At 48.3% G+C, this 18,440-nt stretch overlaps 1 protein-coding gene across 3 annotated transcripts in view; it reads right to left on the bottom strand.

Annotated features, from left to right (window-relative positions):
- The window catches only part of LOC144149071 (Golgi-associated plant pathogenesis-related protein 1-like), a 102,762-nt gene that overhangs the window by 25,563 nt on the left and 58,759 nt on the right, over nt 1–18,440 (bottom strand). The window contains exon 1 of one of the 3 annotated variants that reach the window (XM_077680613.1): nt 16,145–16,286. The exons of 1 other annotated variant lie outside the window; for it this stretch is intronic. In XM_077680613.1, the coding sequence (XP_077536739.1) occupies nt 16,145–16,190 (46 nt within the window). In that variant the 5' untranslated portion in view covers nt 16,191–16,286. Of the gene's footprint in view, nt 1–6,629; nt 6,751–16,144; nt 16,287–18,440 lie in introns of those variants that run through there. One more of the 3 variants, XM_077680627.1, reaches the window with a different exon arrangement.

The raw sequence follows: 18,440 nt of genomic DNA, 5'->3' as shown, positions 1-18,440 counted from the left end.
CCGACGCCCTGTACACCGGTGCATCTCCAAAGGCCTTGAATGGTTCTTAGTTGCATTGACGGGTACCGGCGCACCTGAAATAAGGGGCCATCCCGCACCTAATGCTCAATAAATATTTTTGTCTCTCTCTCCAAGGCCGTACGTGGGTCATCCAGCTGCTCCTCCTTCATTTGTGGCGCCATAGACTTCATAGACCTCGTCTTGTACAGTTACTCCTTCGTCTTGCGTTCTTTCAGGGCTCTTTTCTAATTCTACATCCTCCTCGTCTGAGGCAGAAATCTGAGACAGGCGCGTAGCGCTGTGCTCGCGTTCTCATGGCCACCCATTAATTACCGCCGTTCATCTACTATGGTTCGTCTCACAAGTACAGCGGCTACGTAACAACATTAATGGAATTTATTGACTCGTAATCGGCATTTGATAATTTATATATTCAGTTATGATCAGATATTCTGTTTAACTACATGTAAGTTCTTGTCGTCGCAAGCAGCATTGTTCCTGCGCAGGCGGCCCATACTTGAGGTAGATATTGAGCGAGGAGTTTCTTTTATTGATGAAGATGTTTTTGCACTGCGACTTTTTGCGAACTCACGTGGGATGTTTGTTTCAAAAACAACGGGGTAAAGTGGGGCGTTATATTGCCCATTTACCCATAGTTCATTTTAGCCAATTGTTAAGGATTTAACCTGTGAACGTGCGTGTCAGTAGCATTTAGCCATCAAAATGGGGTGTCAATGTCTCTGCCGTTTTTAAGTAGTATATACCCTCCCAGATTTCTACTCAATGTTTGTAAACAAGAGAAATTTTAGCGTGTGTAGCTATATTTTCTTATTACGCTCTATTAATATTATGACCATACTCTGATAAGTTGGCAGGGATTTTAATCTTGTATTTTACGCATTTTCCAGATGAGCACACTTCCGCCTACTTTTACGCGCGCTCCTTCGAAGGTGCAATTTCCCTGCCGGTTCCAGAATTTAATGAAGAGCTGGGACCGAAATGCTTCGTTGCATCACCTGCCTGCGCGCACTTGATATACACACCGAAAGCTGGCAGCAAAATTAACCTTTAAGGGGCCCTGAAACACTTTCCGGACAGAGCAAGAACAATAGCGCAGTCGTTAGCCTGCGTGGACAACGGTCTCTGAGACAAGTATATCTTTTTTATACACAAATTGGAAAGGTCACGGTTTGACAGCAATCTTTGTAGCACCTATTCAGCTTACTTGAACGCCTACCACCACTCTGCGCGTTAACGCGTCATCACTGCGTTCACACGTCACGGTGCAGAAGTTCCTGCTGTTGAGCAGCTTTCTTGTGCACTTCCGGTGAGGGAAAGCGTGCTCCTTGCGCATTCCGCTCGCCGTCGGAACTTTGGTTAATTAGCATAGCACGCAGTATGTACAAGCCGTGTGGTATCCATATAGGCTAATCTTTTAATAAGTGGCTTGTAGGCCTCCTCGTCATAAGACGTGGGCACAGCTTCTCACTGTATGATCGTGCCTAAGTGCGCCGCTCGTTTGCCCGGTGGCGTCCCTGGGAGGCCTCCCGCCGCTGCTAAGAAGGCAATGCGAACATCACATGGAATATTCGACCACGTGCAGGCACAGCCCCAAAGGTAGAAGTTTCCGTGAAGGAAAATGTGACATACACGTGAATGCAGCAGCCATACGGCTGCATTGCTTGGCCAGAAAGAATTTTTTTTCGGCTGCGAAGTTTTCTGAAAAAGCTGTACAGCTTTCCTTTGTAGCCCTATACCTGCATTCAGGGGGATGTCAAATCTTCGTTTACCTCTTAAAGCCCAACCACACGGGGGCGTTATCTTCAACGTACTTGCGCATCGGTGTTCTCGCGCACTGCGGCGGCCACGGCGAACGACCCCATACGGCCGTCGTTACGCCGGCCGCTGTAACGCCCAAGCCGTACGCCGCTGGACCCGCTTCAACCGAAGCTTGCGTTTACCATTTCTGACCATTAAAGTTCATCTGAATGGGGAATGATACAACCAGGGCTTTTTTTTTCACAACCCATTTCCATCCCGCTCAGCCTGTATACTCAGCAAGACGGTTTCAGCGCGCGTTACGCGCGGGTGCAGTGCGCAAAGATGCGTACCAATGCATTTGCTGTACGCATGAGTACGCAATGATTTCGCGTTAACTACGTCATTAGAGTGCTTAGGTGTCTTTAAAAATTTAGTGCACACAGTCTGGTCGGATTACTCCTTAGTGCTGTCTTATTTAACGAATGCAACTCGTCTTCTAACGGCACTTCATATTATCTATGGTATTAAACTGTGTTTTCAGCTCCAGCCACACTGTGCAGGTACATTCAGATCTCATCATTCCGTGGTTTATTGGTGCCTACACAGCAGCACGCAGAGTTGCCATTTTGCGACGCAAGTGTACATACGAAGTAAAAAGTAAAAAAAATGTATACGGCTGGCGTGAGCAGAAACATAACCGGTTAGCAAATTTTTTCGACCTAAGCTTGTCGAATCTCTTATCGCTGTCGGCTCCGCTTGTTAGTAAGATTAATAACTAGCAAAACAATGCGAAAATTGTGTGAGTTACTTAAGAGCACAATTACTAAAAGGTCCCTCCAACGGTGGCTAAGGGACGGGACGCGTAATCCCGTAAATTGTACTTATCGTGAGAGATGGTAAGTTCGTTTTGAACCAAATCATGCTGCATGGCATGAGCAATAGGACTCGATTTTCACAATGCTTCCGAGCACCCGGCATGATTAGGCTCAGAGAACGTCGGTCTTCGATGCGAAATGAAGCGTCGATGTTAAACTGGAACTTAGCATTTCCAGCGCATGTCTCATAAAGCTTCTCACTTATGGCGAAAAGCCGCAATGCACTACGTCGAAGAGCAGCCGCATTAGAGCGAGATTCCCGAACGCCGGGTCTTTTAAAAGTAGGGACAATGAACGCTCTAAGAGGTTTGCCGAAGCTTTACATCATCATCATCATCATCACCAACCTATCTACGCCCACTGTAGGGCAAAGGCCTCTCCCCTTGATCTCCAATTATCCCGGTCCTGTGCTAACTGCGACCAATTTATCCCCGCCAACTTCTTGATCTCGTCTATCCATCTAATTTTCTGCCGCCCCCTGCCACGCTTGCCTTCTCTAGGGATCTACTCTGTTACCCTTAAGAACAATCGGTTATCTTGCCTTCGCATTACATGCCCTGCCCACATCCATTTCTTCTTAATTTATACTAATATGTCCTCAACACGGGTTTGTTCCCTGACCCACTCCGCTCTCTTCTTGTCCCTCAATGTTACACCTGTCATCTTCCGTTCCATTGCTCGCTGAGTCGTCCTCAATTCAAGTTGAACCCTCTTAGCGAGCCTCCAAGTTTCTGCCCCGTAGGTGAGTACCGGTAAGATGCAGCTGTCATACATTTTCTTCTTCAGGGACAATGGTAGGCTGCCACTCATTATCTGAGAATGCCTGCCGAATGCTCTCCACCCCATATATATCCTTCTAATTATCTCTGTCTCATGGTTGGGATCCGGGCTCACCGGGCTACCACTTCCACTGCCTCGCCACCTATTTCAAACCGCTGTGCTGTCCCGGGGTTATTGATCATTACTTTACTTTTCTGCATATTAATTTTCAGGCCCATGGTTCTACTCTTTTTGTCCAGTTCGGCAAGCATGCTTTGCAATTCGTCCCCGGAGTTACTTAGCAAGGCAACGTCATCAGTAAATCTGAGGTTACTACCCGCCGCGGTGGCTCAGTGGCTAAGGCGTTGCGCTGCCGAGCACGAGGTCGCGGGTTCGATTCCCGGCCGCGGCGGCCGCTTTTCTGATGGAGGCGAAAAGCAAAAACGCCCGTGTGTACGAGATTTCGGAGCACGTTAAAGATCCCCAGGTGGTCAAAATTAATCCGGAGCCCTCCACTACGGCGCGCCTCATCGCCTGCGTTGCGTCGGCGCGTTAAACCCTACAATCAAATCATCAAAATCAATCAAATCTGAGGTTGCTGAGGTATTCTTCATTACTACCTTACTCCCACCTTTTCCCAATCCAATGTTGTGAATACTTCTTGTAAACGTGCGGTGAATAACATTGGAGAGATTGTGTTTCCTTGTGTGACGCCCTTTCTTATAGGTATTTTACTGCTCTACTTATGGAGGATGATGGTAGCTGTGGACGCATTGTAAATATCCTCTAGTATTCTAACATAATGCTCGTCTACACCCTGGTTCCGTAGTGCCTGAATAACTGCTGAGGTTTCGACCGAGTCAAATGCTTTCTCATATTCTATGAAGGCTATATATAGGGGTTCAGTATACTCCGCACACTTCTCTATCACCTGATTGATCGCGTGAATATGTTCCATCGTTGAATAGCCTTTACGGAACCCTGCTTGTTCTTTAGGTTGACTGAAATCTAAGATGGCAAAAATTGTGTTAGTGATTACCTTGGTAAGTACCTTGTAAACTACTGACAGTAAGCTGATCGGCCTGTAATCTTTCAAGCCCATGTCACCTTTCTTATGCATTAGATGATGTTCGCGTTCTTCCAAGATTCCGGTACACTTGCGGTCATTAGGCATTGCGTGTACAGGTTTTCAGTTTCACTAGTACAATTTTCCCACCATCCTTCAAGAGGTCTGCTGTTTTCTGATCTTCCCCAGGTGCTTTGCCCCCTTTCATTTCTTTCAAAGCCTTCCTTAATTCTACTGTCATTACTGATGGGATGTCTATCTCCTCTGAACTACTTTCTCGTTCGGCATTATCCTGAATGTCCCGGCTACTGTACAGATCTCTGTACAACTCCTCAGCTACTATGCCCATTTTATCCCTATTTGTGATAACATTGCCTTGCTTGTCTTTAAGCGCATACATCTGATTTTCCCCACGCCTAGACGCCTCTTCACTGCTTTCAGGCTGCCCCCGTTCTTTACAGCATATTCGATCCTCTCCATATTATACTTCCGTATGTCAGCTGTCTTACGCTTATTAACTTCGAAAGCTCCGTTAGTTCTATTCTGTCAGCTGGGGTGGAGATTGTCATGGTTTGCCGTTTCCTAATTAGATCTTTCGTCTCCTGGGAATGTTTACCAGTATCCTGGCTAGCCATCATGCCCCCGACTTCTACTGCTCACTCCGTGACAATGCGTGTAGGGTTGTAGCTGGTTTCCTGTGTCGTGAACTCTGCTTCCTCGGTAACAGCTGAATATCGGTTCTGCAGCGCGATCCTACATTCTTCAAAAGGCTTTACAAGGAGCAGCCATTGTCTCCTGGTTCTTCGGATAATTCCGAATCAGCCTCCTGAAGGGCCGCAAATAATTTTGTTTCCGGTTCATCAGGGACAGACCGCCGGAGGGAACGTCGACGCGCACTCCTTAGCCCGCTATTCTTTACCCACGGCCTATGCCACCGCCGGCCGCCCCCTCCCCCCCTTTCCCCGAACCCCGGGACCAGCCGATCGCCTTCAATCCCTTTACTGCACGCGACGTAAAGAGAGATCAGCAAAGCATGTTGTTTGGCTAGTTGGTTCATATTCATACTTAAAACTGCGCGTTCGGACGGGACAAGGAAAGGAAGACACAGGAAGGGCGCAGACTCACAACTAGTTTATTGAAAAATGGAGCATGCTAATATACCCACACCAGCACGGGCGCACACATGTCACCACCTTTATCACATGATATAACGGTTTAGAAATTCATATTCATTTCTATACAAAGATATGGATGGTTCACTTACACACTGGTCACCATGCTTTCGAATGAAAAAGACCTCGATTAATTCCCTTGCCAGCTGTTCTCTGCTTTTGCTCAGCACCTTTGTCTGAGTCAAAACTGGCTCGCATGGCTTGCTTTCACAAGCCATGCAATGGTGCGCAAGGTGGGATCCAGTTTTATTACGCATATTCAGCTGGTGTTCCCTTAAACGGTCGTTAAGACAGCGGCCCGTTTGTCCAATGTATACCCGCCCGCATGCGAGCGGGATCATGTGCACCACGCCGATTGCGCACTTCACGTATGGCGTCGCATGTCGTTTTAGGCAACCTGTTGTCTGTTCCATTCCTTTCAGGATCTTGGGGCACAGGCTAGCCAACTTATTAGGCGCAGAAAAAACGATCGGCACTTTGTGCCTGTTGGCCACATTTTTGAGGTTGTGTGCCACTCGATGGATGCATGGAACCACCACCGGTTTCTTGCGCCTAAGGCCGTCTGTCCTGTGGGGTGTGTTCCCTTTCAACTTCTGAAGCAAGGACTTGGCCACCGCTGTCACAACCATTAAGGGAAACCAAGCAGCAATCAATCGGGCAACCTGAGCATCGAAACTTTCCTAAATCTTGTGATGGCAAGATTTTGTCAGTGCTCCTTGAAAGCAAGAAGAAGCAACTGCCCTTTTTACTGTCTTCGAGTGCGCAGACAGGTAAGACAACAACCCTTTTCGTACCTTCGGTTTATAAACCCAACACATGTGGTCTGATAAAAGTGTGATGTTAATGTCTAAAAACTGCAAGCAGTCATGGTTAGGCAACTCATGTCCCGTCCGACCTTGTCCCGTCCGAATGCGCAGTTTTAAGTATGTACAGAGAGATCCTGATCGAGCTCTGCCTTTGTAAGAAGAGACTCCCAACCCCTCACCCCTTGCTCACCAGAACGGAGGCGGTGTCGCTCCGACAGGTCCAGACAAACACATTTCGGGTCCCGGCAGTCCTGCCCACAATTAATGGCACAATGCCCAACGGCCCAATTCCTGCACTGCGATCACACGGGAGATTTGCTCCACATGTGTTGGTCCTGATCACACAACCAGCCAGAACATCAACCGTAGAGTGGAGGCCACCCTGCTTAGCACGCATACAGGTTCCCAGGCATTGCTCGAGGACCGGGCCGCCAGCGGAAGCCCGGACGCCCCGGACATCCGCTAAACGCGAGCCCCGTACTTGAGGGCCCGAGTGTTGTGACTCATTGTTTATAATTACAGCGACAAGAAAGTGTTGCATTCTCTCTCACATCGCATCACGTGGTGAGAACCCCCTCGACAGACATCTGCAGCGTCGCATAGTAAACTTAAAATCACACTGCTATCCTCTTCTCTGCACTTGTGTCCTGCCCGAAATGCTCTTTACATGTGTGATGCTTTCCACCGATGCTTGTAGCAAGACGGTCTTTAATGCCTACACAGAGATAATTCCTTTCAGAACAAAGATCAACTGCCCTAAATGAGCATCTTCTGCCGCGCCAGACCAAGCAGGTCCCGTTACAGTGGGGAAGTCCGGCAGGGGAGAATTGAGGAAGGAGGAGGGAATTAGGGGATTAAAGAGCGAGATGCCAAATGAAGAGAATGTGTGCGATAACGGCATGGAATTCAGGGCACCTGTATCTGGAAGGGTCAGAGCGGAAAAGGTATGCAGTTTTGCGGACGTAGTGAGTGCTGCATACATGGCTTCGTTTAGCGCAACACGTAGACAAACTGGAGGGAGACAAACCAGCACTATGGCACGTGTGCTCGATCGTCTCACTTCTACTTGTCTGCTGTTTTACGCTAAACGAAACCATGGATCACAGACACCAGTCAGCCCAAACCTACACTCTACTAAGTAGTGGTTTGTTCGTCTGAATTTCACGGATGTTATAGGCATAGGAAATATAGAGACCGGGTCGCGAGGCAGGGAGAGCGATAAGTAGACACCGGATTTTAGGCAAATGCCTATTTTGTTCCTTGCCCTCCTATCATCCCACTTTGATATGTGAGCATAAATTAGAGGTTAAGAGAGGTCTTAATGGGGTTTTTATAGCGCCTATAAATTCCTATTTCGACGTTGATGCCTATATGCCTGTAAATGCTTATTTTCGAAATCGGCACCTATATGAACACTATTTACCCCCCAGTTTCGCTTCCGAGTGCGTGTTGACATCGTTATTCATGTCACAGGGCGGAATTGACTGTTCTGAACTACATGGGGTTTAACCTAGTCCGATAGTTCACCCGATTCCCGGAAAACACTAGCTAGCAGCAGTGAAATGGGACGCGCCGTCCAGCATACGCCGCCGCGCTGACCTGGCACTAGAGGTTGGCGAGCGCGAAACTATGGTGGCTAGAAGGGCCACCATAGCGAAACAGCGGAGAGCCGCCAGGGGGAAGGAATGTGAAGAGCAAAAAAAAAAAAAAAAAGTTGTTCACGCGGCTTTTGCTTGTTTGTAATTTACTTTCTAGGCAGGCTCTAAAATACGCTTTTCCATCAAAAATCTGTAAGGCTGTCAAACACCTTTTCAAATATGCCACTAAAACGAATGGAAATGTATCTGGCACTGTTTTGAAATCTTTCTTTTACAGTTCGGATCATTGTATAGAAAAAAAATGGCAGAGTTACACCTAGCAGTACTCATACGTTGATTATTTGCGTTATGTCGTAACTTAATTGCGTCAGGCGGACATAAGGTAGCGTGTTTTATAAATCAGTATTCCGAGCTTTTACGTTTTCTTTTTCATGCCTGTTTCACCATATGCGACGCCCGAGCAAGCTACAGTGGCCATTGAACATGAATGTAAGCAATGCGCTTGTTGAAATAAGCTAACCGATCGTCATTAGTCCGGTAGTTTTATGGGACAATTGAACGGCTATGTGCAACTGTTGGCGCCTTTGTGCCGCCCCAAGCAAAAACATTTCTGGTTTTCCTGTCGTAAATGCAGGTCGCGCACGTCTTCGGTTGAAATTATTTGCATTTATGTAAAAATGTATGGTGCCTATATTTACGACGTTAGAGGCCTAAAACGTTGTTTTGATTTTTGGCGTTGAAAATGCGTTTTTTTTTAGTGCCTAAAAATCCGGTTTCTAGGGTAAGCCCCTGACTGAATTTGAGGTAGCACTTGGCTTTATGGCTTAGGCGACCCTCTTTACACAATGACGGGCGCGACGAATGGATTGCTGGATCTGCTGCAAAAGTATCGTGAAGCGAGCTGATTACACAGCTAGGCTAGCAATTTCTGAATACCGAGAAATCCGTGTGATGTGACTGTACGGGCCTTCAGATCCAGAAGATTCGTATTCATATCCGTGGGTGTGATGCGATTGCGGAACAGACAAGGGGCGGCGTGGGAATCAGTGTATTGTGACAGGGACGTTGCGCTGAAGTTTGCCGGTCAAGCAAAGCAGCAGCGCCATTTTACGCATCACGGTGTTTATCAGCGTCGTTTTTTTTTTCGCGAAAAATTGGTTGCCTACCGCTAGCCCTGTTCGTGAAATTTCATTTACGTAAGCGTCGGCGCCCGAATCTACATACAAACAACAGCCACGGTTACCGCAATCAAGTCGCCGGCGCCCACAAGAAGAGGTCATCTACGTTAACGTCGTGATAAGGGATCCCGTGACAGGTGATTCGTTGAGTGGCGTACATCACAAGGCGTTAGTAAGAAATTCTGTAGCCCACTAATCAGGTTTTAGATAATAGATAAAAAAAAAGGCGAGGAGAAAGCAATGCACTCTTTACGCGGCTTTTTTTTTTTCTTTTCTCGCCGTCTTATGAAGCGACACTGTAGCACCAGACTAGCCCCGTAAATCCTTGGTGCGACACGGTACACATAGTGCTGGATGTTACGAGTAATTGTCATTGTCAACTAAAGCCTAGCGGGCACCGCAGGCAGCTTTAGTGTCGAAAGTGCTCCACCCACACCGCCTTCTCTCCAGTGCCTTCACCACTTAATCCGAGCTCGGGAAAGATGAACGAATGGACAACAGCGCAGTGGAGAAACGGGTACTGTGCGGTCGACCGACATCATGACCACTGGTAGAAGATAGGGTTAGCCGACCGATGTGAGGGTGTCACCGAGGGATTCGCGTTTGGAGGCTTCGGTGCATGCCAAAGTGTAGGTGTGTAGAAGGAGGGGGGGGGACAAACTTGTTGGGCTTGCCTTCATCCAAAATAGTGCAAATTTGGGGCATGTTTCGGGAAATGATGGTGATGTCGAAGTTAGAGATACGTTGGAGAGCAGAGAAGGGCTAAGGGCATGGGAGGGGAGTCAGGATCTATCTGCCTTGCTGTACTGAGGATGGGCGCGCAAGTTGGCCATCTCGTGAAGATAAGAAGGGAACGTATAGGGAGAAATAATCCGGTGTGGTAGAAACGTTACATCTAGGTTTGGATGGGAAGTTGAAACACCGCTTTACAGAGAGTGATTGGAGTGGATACGGATTTGTTTGTTTGGGTGTGTACAAGAGTGAGCAATGGAACATATAGACTTTTGTTGAGCGCAAGGGCTTAGATAGAACGACAGGTTGACCCTCGTGGAGGCCAGAGTTCTGTTTGACCATAGGACCTCACAAAGTGTGTGACCATGCGGTAGCTAATTAAAGGGCTTGGTTAAAAGCATGATGCAAGTACAAACAAAAATTAAAAAGTAAAGTAACGGGATAAAGACATGTTGCAGTGACATTGCAATGGCCATGATCATGCCGTGCTATAGCACGTCAGCCGCAATGCGGCACCGCTCAGCCGAAACCGAGGCGTTTCCAGGAGTAGTTATCTTTCGTCACCGTAATATATGGTAGCCCGTATTTTCGCCTCCTATCAATAGCGCATACAGCAGAATAGCGAAATAAAACGGCTGGGATTGCATGTATTCGTGTCAGCCTCTCCTTTCGTCGTCACAGGAGCGGAGAAGTAGTCAGCAATCCTTGGGTAAAAATACCTAAATACGATATGGGTGCACGTCACTAGTTGCGAAGCCTTTATCAGCGATTGCCACTTGCCGTTTCAACCAGCATGTAGCGATCGCGGTCAGCAAAATACCGTTGTACTATCTGCCACTCCCATGCTTTCCAGCTGCGCGTATCGACATTTGCGCTTATGGTTTCACGCACCGAAGCAACTCTCAAAATCTGAAGCGCCCCAAATAGGTGCCCTGATTCGGGCGGATCAACCTCGGTTCTTTAACCAGCATCAAACGTCATGTAGGCGCATGTTTTCCGTTTTGGCTGCCACAATAAAAATGAAACGAGTACGTGCCGATTCCCCATGCGATCCGTGCCGTCAGACTGAATCTCTCTCTACTGGTCTCCGCTCCGACAGCAGAGTGAGCCAAATACGCCATGACAATACTTCAACGCCAGTGGCGGATCGAGGGGGTGAGAGACGGCGAAGGGGGAAAGGGGGGGGGGGAGGGGGGGCGGCGCTGAAGGCGATCGCTCCACCTCAAATTCCCCCGTCAGGACGCGGGTTCGATTCCCGGCCGCGGCGGCCGCTTTTCTGATGGAGGCGAAAAGCAAAAACGCCCGTGTGTACGAGATTTCGGCGCACGTTAAAGATCCCCAGGTGGTCAAAATTAATCCGGAGCCGTCCACCACGGTGCGCCTCATCGCCTGAGTTCCTTCGGCGCGTTAAACCCTACAATCAATCAATCAATCAACCAATCAAATTCCCCCGTCAATATAGCTCTACCAAGCCTGCCATGCGCCCCCCCCCATTCAATACGTGTTCTGCGGGATTGCACTGCATCCGGCCGTGACAGATGCCGGACAAGGCGAGTCACCAACATATGTGGTATGTAATCTAGCGCAAGGCATTCTTTGCGCTCACCGAGCTTTCGTGCAACCACTGATAAGTGAAACACGAATGCAACAATATTGACCGAACCACATATTACTGAATATTTTTTCTGATGGTGGCCAAATAATGGCTCAATTGCGAACGAATAATGTTAGGAATAACACTCAGGCACAGGAAATGAGCTGTCTGGGTTAGGGAACAAAGTAGAGTAGAAGATATAGTTCAAATAAAGAAAAAGAAATGGACTTGGGCTGGTCAGGTAGTGAGGCGAACCGACAACCGGTGTACAATTAGGATAACAGAGTGGATACCAAGAGATAGGTCTACAAGAAGGCGAACGCCAGTAATCCGTTGGAGTGATGGAATAGGGAAATTCGGGGGCAAACTGTGGACTCGAGCAGCGCAGGACAGGAGCGGTTGGAGGTCAATGGGAGAGGACTTCGTCCTGCAGTGGACCTGAGTAGGGTGAGGCTGCTGCTGCTGCTGCTGCTGCTGATGATGATGATGGTGGTGGTGGGGGTGGTGGTGTGGCGTCCTTTTGAAGTGTGATGACTACACTTCGCCGTAATGAATAAGATGGGCCGTTATGCGATGAAAATAGAACTAAAACTGGTACTGAACACGTGCTTGTCTGCATTTCCGAGTTCGTGCTTCATTCACCAGTGACGCGAGACGGTGATTTTCCCATCTAACTTCCGTCACGAGCTCCGGAGCCGTTGCCGCCAATCGAATCCGCGATTTCCTAGGCACTCATCAAAATGGCCGCGTTTTTTTTTTACTTCAATGACTAGTTTTTCTCTGTGGGTCCTTACGACTGATATCAGCGACAGAAAATTACACGATAGATGCGATTGAAATATAAGGTAACAAAAGAGGAACAGTTATGCGGGCAGTGCAATACACACTCTTATACGGGCTAGTGCTTCCAAATATCGGCCAAATCGGTTGTCCGGTTAAACCGGCTGGGCAGCGGCTCCGGCCTCGAAAGCCGGTTATCCGGATATCCGGATTTTCAACAACAGATAGTCAGTATATCCGGTTTCAATAGCCGGTTAACCGGATATTGTAATATTCGAACGGTCGGGTGCGAAATGTATTCTGCAATGGAGCAGCCACGGCAAAGGATTGGCTTCAAAAAGCGACGGCGAAACGGTGACGCCATAAAATCACGCCGAGAACTTGGTCTGGTTCACGGAGATATCTTTCGTATATCAAACAGAAATTCGGATATCCGGATGTCTGTATACAAAACCGGTTAACAATGTACGCTAACAGATCACTCCGGTTATCCCGCTATCCGGCTTTCAAATTCGAATGATCGGTGAATCGAATAACCGGATAACCGGTCTTTCTGCAAAACCGGTTTGGTACCTCCGACTAATACGCGCACATGCCCCCACATTGCACTGACAATGAAGGCAAAAAAATCGAATTTATTTTAACGCTATTGTTTTTATTGCTTCTTTCTGCCTTTCATGCAATGCATTTGGACGGACAGGGTGAGTCCAAAGAAGTAAATGCTGTAAGTAAAGTGCGGCTCGTGACGTTATCTACCCCCTTTGTACACTAGACAGCGTCGGCTACCACATACACATTATTCATATCGAGATCGCTGTGAAGCAGGACTTTACAGAGACACAGTGCCATAAAAAAGGATTTGGTCACACCTGCCCGTCTGCACCTGCGCAAATAATTCCCACTCGAGCAAGCACGTCTTCATATGCAGAAAACAAAGATTGAGGTATTTCAATAAATAGAACTAAGAAAAGGCGCTCGGGAAACTTTTCAGGAAGGATGATCATGCATACCAGAATCACGAAAAGCGGAAAGAGCCTTTGCTGCGTTACTTTCAAGCGCTTGAAAGTAACGCTGAGAGACAACCTGATAATCTGGGGTACGCATCTTGAGTATTGCACGGACATTTATCTGCAAACTGGGAGCGCCTTGTGTCGCTCGATAAGGTATATTATCTAGTGACACTAGGAGCGCCAACTGACGTTGTACCATTTCCTTTGAGGCCTTAGCATTGCGCTCGCTCGGAATGTCGTACCACAGCCACGCCCATAGGGGCAGCCCGTTGCGTCACTGGCGGTCACGAGCTTATATAATAGCGACAGCCGCTCCGTGGTAAACTGCTCCGGGGAAACAGCGGGAGGCGCCTTATCACAAATTCGCCGCTACGGCATGCGCCCCGTTGCACCCCTGAAGCGGCGCGAGCAAACAAGGTCTGGGCGCTGCCTTCACTCCAAACGACGAACATTACGACAGGCATCGCGTGGTGTTGCGTGACGCAAGAGGCCACACCTATAGGGTGCCTTTTCACCCAGTGGTCACGGCACCCGGAGCGTTTGAAATCGCTATCATCGCTATCATAGAGCAATTCGGAACAGCCTGCGCCCCCAAGCACGCAAACCCCGTAGCGTATGCCGTGAAGTGAGCGGGAGAAGACTCCCGAAAAGGCGACGTGCATGCTACAGTCTGGCCGCGCCAGCAAGCCCTTTACTCAATAAGCAGGAGTATAGCTGACGTGCACCGCCTTATCGTATAGTACATATGTGCTGTGAGAGCGGCTGGTCCCCTACCGCACCCCTTCCACCCCATGCGAACTTTCCCTTTGTTTCTTACTGACCCACTCCCATTCTCAGCGCCGAGATAACGAGGCAGTACGAGCCCTTATCTAGGCGGTCGGTGTCAGTCGGTGTTGCCATTATAGAGCACTGACGTTTTCTCCGAGTTTTACAAAATCGAATTGCAGCAAGGCTTACTAAATACAGTAGGCGTCGCTGTCCCGAGGATGCATGCACGGCCGTATTTTTGTGGTGCCGCTATAAAAAAAATACGGTCTCCGCAGTCCGAAATCGAACGCGTGGCCTTGTGCTTAAAGTGTGTGCTACAGCCATTGACGCAGTGAAAATTTACTCGGAGGAGCCTGAGCGTGCACGAAAAAAAAAAGACACACCGAAACAAAGGTGTTTTGAAAAACCCGGGTTTAATTCGCCTCACTGAGCTCAAAAGGGTCAAAACCACATATTTAACGAATATATATCTTATTTCTGGTCCTCCGCTTTGAAGCTACACGTGACCTACGAGTCGCGCTGTAGCGCAGAGATGTACGAATTAATTTAGACCAGCTCTTCAACATGGGCTTAAGTCTCGTGCACGCTAACCTAACTGTGTAATCGCGCAAAATACAGGATCCATTCAAGCTATTTTACGTGAAATGCCCGCCGCGGTAGCTCAGTGGTTAAGGCGTTGTGCTGCTGAGCCCAAGGACGTGGGTTCGATTCCCGGCCGCGGCGGCCGCTTTTCTGGTGGAGGCGAAAAGCAAAAAAAACGCCCGTGTGTTCGAGATTTCGGCGCATGTTAACGAACCCCAGGTGGTCAAAATTAATCCGTAGTCCTCCACTACGGCGCACCTCATCCACTGTGTAGCCTTGGCGCGTTAAACCTCATAATCAATCAATTTTAAGTGACATATTATGGGTATTTTGGACGTATCATGTTTATTTTCGCTACTGGTGCATAATTCCCCTTCATTTCGCGAAAGCCCACTACAAAAGTTGCAGAGAACCGATTTCCTCGCACTTTAATCTTTCTCTTAAATCATATGAAATCGCAAGCACCCAATCCCAGTTTCTAGGCACGATTATCATAAGCAACGAATCACATTGGTAACAGCGCAGCAGGAGGATGAAACCTACTGATCACTGCACTAGCACACAGTTGGCGCCACACAGTTATGTACTCGTCGTTTTTTTCTTTTTCTTAGTGCTGCCATCTTCATGTAGGGGCTTTATTTAGCCACTGGCCTATATTTTGACCACCTTATCCTATGCTGCCGTCTACGAAACGTTTTTCCCAGCATGCACAGTTGTCTATACGCTCCAGATATATATGCTGCGCTTGTGCACCAGTAATTCGCGAACTCAACGACGAGGTGTGTGCAACGAACTCAACGAACTCATTTGCGAACTCAAGACTAGGTGTGTGCAACGGAATACAAGTAATACAAGGGTGGGGTCTAGGCAAAAAACAACAAAAAAAAAACAGCTATTTTTGCAAACACACCACAACCGCCACTGAGCGGAACAGCCGACTCAAAAGAATGGTCTTCGTGGTTGCTATACCAAAGACGTAAGGGCGACGTGGAATAGAGATCGTTCCGTCATCACGTCCGTGTAGGATCACACCCATCTAGCTGGGCAATATCGACGCGCATATATGCCTGCTGAAGTTCGCGTATACAGGGGCAAACACGCGAACGCGTCAGAACAATCAAGAACGAATTAATGGCCATATTCTGGTATGTTTTACTCGTATAACGACTAGCTTATAAATCTCAAGAGCGTTCATGGTGCTCTGTGGCTAACTCCTTTGCGGAGAATTATTTCACACTTGCATGCATTGCAAATTTTTTTTTCGTCCTCGTTCGCATATTTGCGTTTCATTTCTCCTCTACTCCCCCTCCCCCCGCAGTTGGTTGTATGCAGGTGAGCCCCCCCCCCCCCCCCCCCCCCCTTGCTCAATAATATACGCAGTACACTTCCTTTCCTCTGCCTTTCCCTCGAACCAGTACTACTACTTCCGTGTTAGGTTTAAATTTTATCTCTACAGTACATACCTGCACGTGCAGCAGTGTTCGTGGTTAACACGCACAAATCGCCCATCTGACCACTGCTGTGTGGATCGGCTCGTTCTGTCACGCCAATGGCACGCCGCACCAATCACCGAGTCGATACTTCACTGCGACGAGCCGAGACGCTGAAGAAACGCGTATTCCTCGTTGCGACTGAAACCAGCGCTTGTGTCGTCCGTAAGCTTGCAACTGTAACTGGTCTGTAACTGGCCTGAATAACTGAGATACGAATACTTATGAGCGGGGCTTCCTCCGAGCAACGCGGCGTACTTCTCAGTACATTTGAAGATGATCCTGACGATAACCCCCACAGGAAGCTACCTGTTTAAGTATTGTCGCCGGGCAAGTAGGAACTCGGCAAGAATATCTGGATAGTTTCCAAGTCCAGGATTCTTTCGTAATAATGAGCCCCCTTTAACATACGCTTGACGTGAGCTGCACTTGGGCGGAAAACAATGAAAAGCCACCCTGGAAACGTTTGCAACTCCTCGCAGCGCGCGGCTGCGCTCTCGGTGTAACGCAGGCTCACGCGACGTCCCATCGCGCCTGGCGGCTGTGTCGAATGCGGAAAAAGAGCCACCGCTCAAGGCCTCACACTCGCGGCCTCGACAATGAAATTGCCATTGTCGAGGAACTTCCAACAAAAGGAATTTCCGATGGTCGAAGCGTCGAAGGGCGCGACCGCGCAGATGTACTAGCATGGCCGTTTAAATCACTGGGATTCGAGCTATATCATAAGGGGATTGGACCTTCTGGCTTCAGCTTGGCTCTACTGACAAATGTTAAAAGTTTTGAATGAAGGCACCCTTGGTTAGGAAATATTAGAACACGCAGATTGAGTAACCCTTTTTAGCCAGAAACCATGCAAAGCCGGCGTCTAGTCCGTAACCTACGTGTTTTCGCTAACCTGTTAAGGCACTGCAAGAAATTCGAAGCATGAACTTCGCCAAGCGTTAATCCTAGTGGTGGGGGTAGTACTCAGCGTTATTCGTAAAAAAGGGTTCGAAGGCCCAATGCCTTGCTGCCTTTGCTATCATGCACCCGAGCGAAGAGTATCGGTACGTTGACCAGATACATACGTTCAATGCTTGCGTTACAACAGCCATATTTTGTCGCATTGGCTGTTATCGGTCAATGCATTGTGAAAAAAATTCAAAATAAGTTGACAAATATGGTTGCTTTTGCATTCACTTCAGATATGCTTCAGGCAAGAGTTATAATTAGATGCAAGTTAAAGCGGAAAGAGCACGAATGGCGGTCAGGGCGTACGCACCTATGACGGCAGGGAGGGTCATTTATAATAACTGATACACAGGAACCTGCGCCCGCAGTCAAGAATAAAACCTGCGACCTCGTTTGTAGCCGCACAGTGCCTTAGCCAAGCCATCACCACGACGGATAAACAACAACAACAAACAACAACAGCAAAAAAAAACTCATGCCATTTTTGTCCTTTGTAGCTGAAAGTTTCTAATCTTTGTACAAAAACACAAAACCAGCATTTAACCGTGCGTGCGTGCTGTCTGGTTGTTGTGTGCGGTCGTGCCCTCCCAAAACACATGACGCCATTTAATTGTTACAAATTTATCAGGATAAATTCGAGTAAAGAATAAAATCGACCAATATCAAATTTTCGGGATTATTCCGCGCAGAGAAGTAACAATTGATTAGTTTCACGAGGCGCAGGCACAGCAAATTCTAAATTAGCTTTCTGAATCTATGTTTCCTCCTCCCTCTGGTTTTCGCACCATATTTCGCTCTCTATGACGGGAATTTCGAGGCCCACAAACGCCGAACATCCCGAGGAGATTCTCTGCCCGTGACACAGCCCATGAGGTCGCTGTGGGAGATGCGTATCTGTAGAGCGACTTCCGGTGGCGGAACTAAACTCTGCATGCATGTCTGCGCGCAACGATAGCGACGACAATGAAAATGGCGTCCTACGTGCCTGGGCAGCCAACGAGGGCGAGGTTCAACCAGCTCGGCTCACGTGTGCGCAGCAGAAGAGTCGCGGGCAACGCTAAGGCACGGTGCCGCGGTGTCCCCGGTTGCCGTCTCTCCTCCCGATCTCCGCCGTGGACTGGCCCGGCAGATGTTTTTCAAGTGCACACGCAATCACGTGGCCGGCCCCAACGACCACGACAGAAGGCTTTTGTGCCCCCGTGGCCATCAAATTGACGGCACGTAGTGTCAACCTCGCTTCAATGCGGACGCATGCGGCCTCTATGGCGAGTTTTGCCGCTTCGCCGCTGTCGGAGAGAGAAATAATTACTTTAGATAA

Source organism: Haemaphysalis longicornis, unplaced genomic scaffold (assembly GCF_048455015.1).
Source record: "Haemaphysalis longicornis isolate Haplotype H1 unplaced genomic scaffold, Haemaphysalis longicornis Haplotype H1 scaffold_1, whole genome shotgun sequence".
Classification (NCBI taxonomy): Eukaryota; Metazoa; Arthropoda; class Arachnida; order Ixodida; family Ixodidae; genus Haemaphysalis; species Haemaphysalis longicornis.
This window is presented reverse-complemented; position numbering and strand designations above follow the sequence as displayed.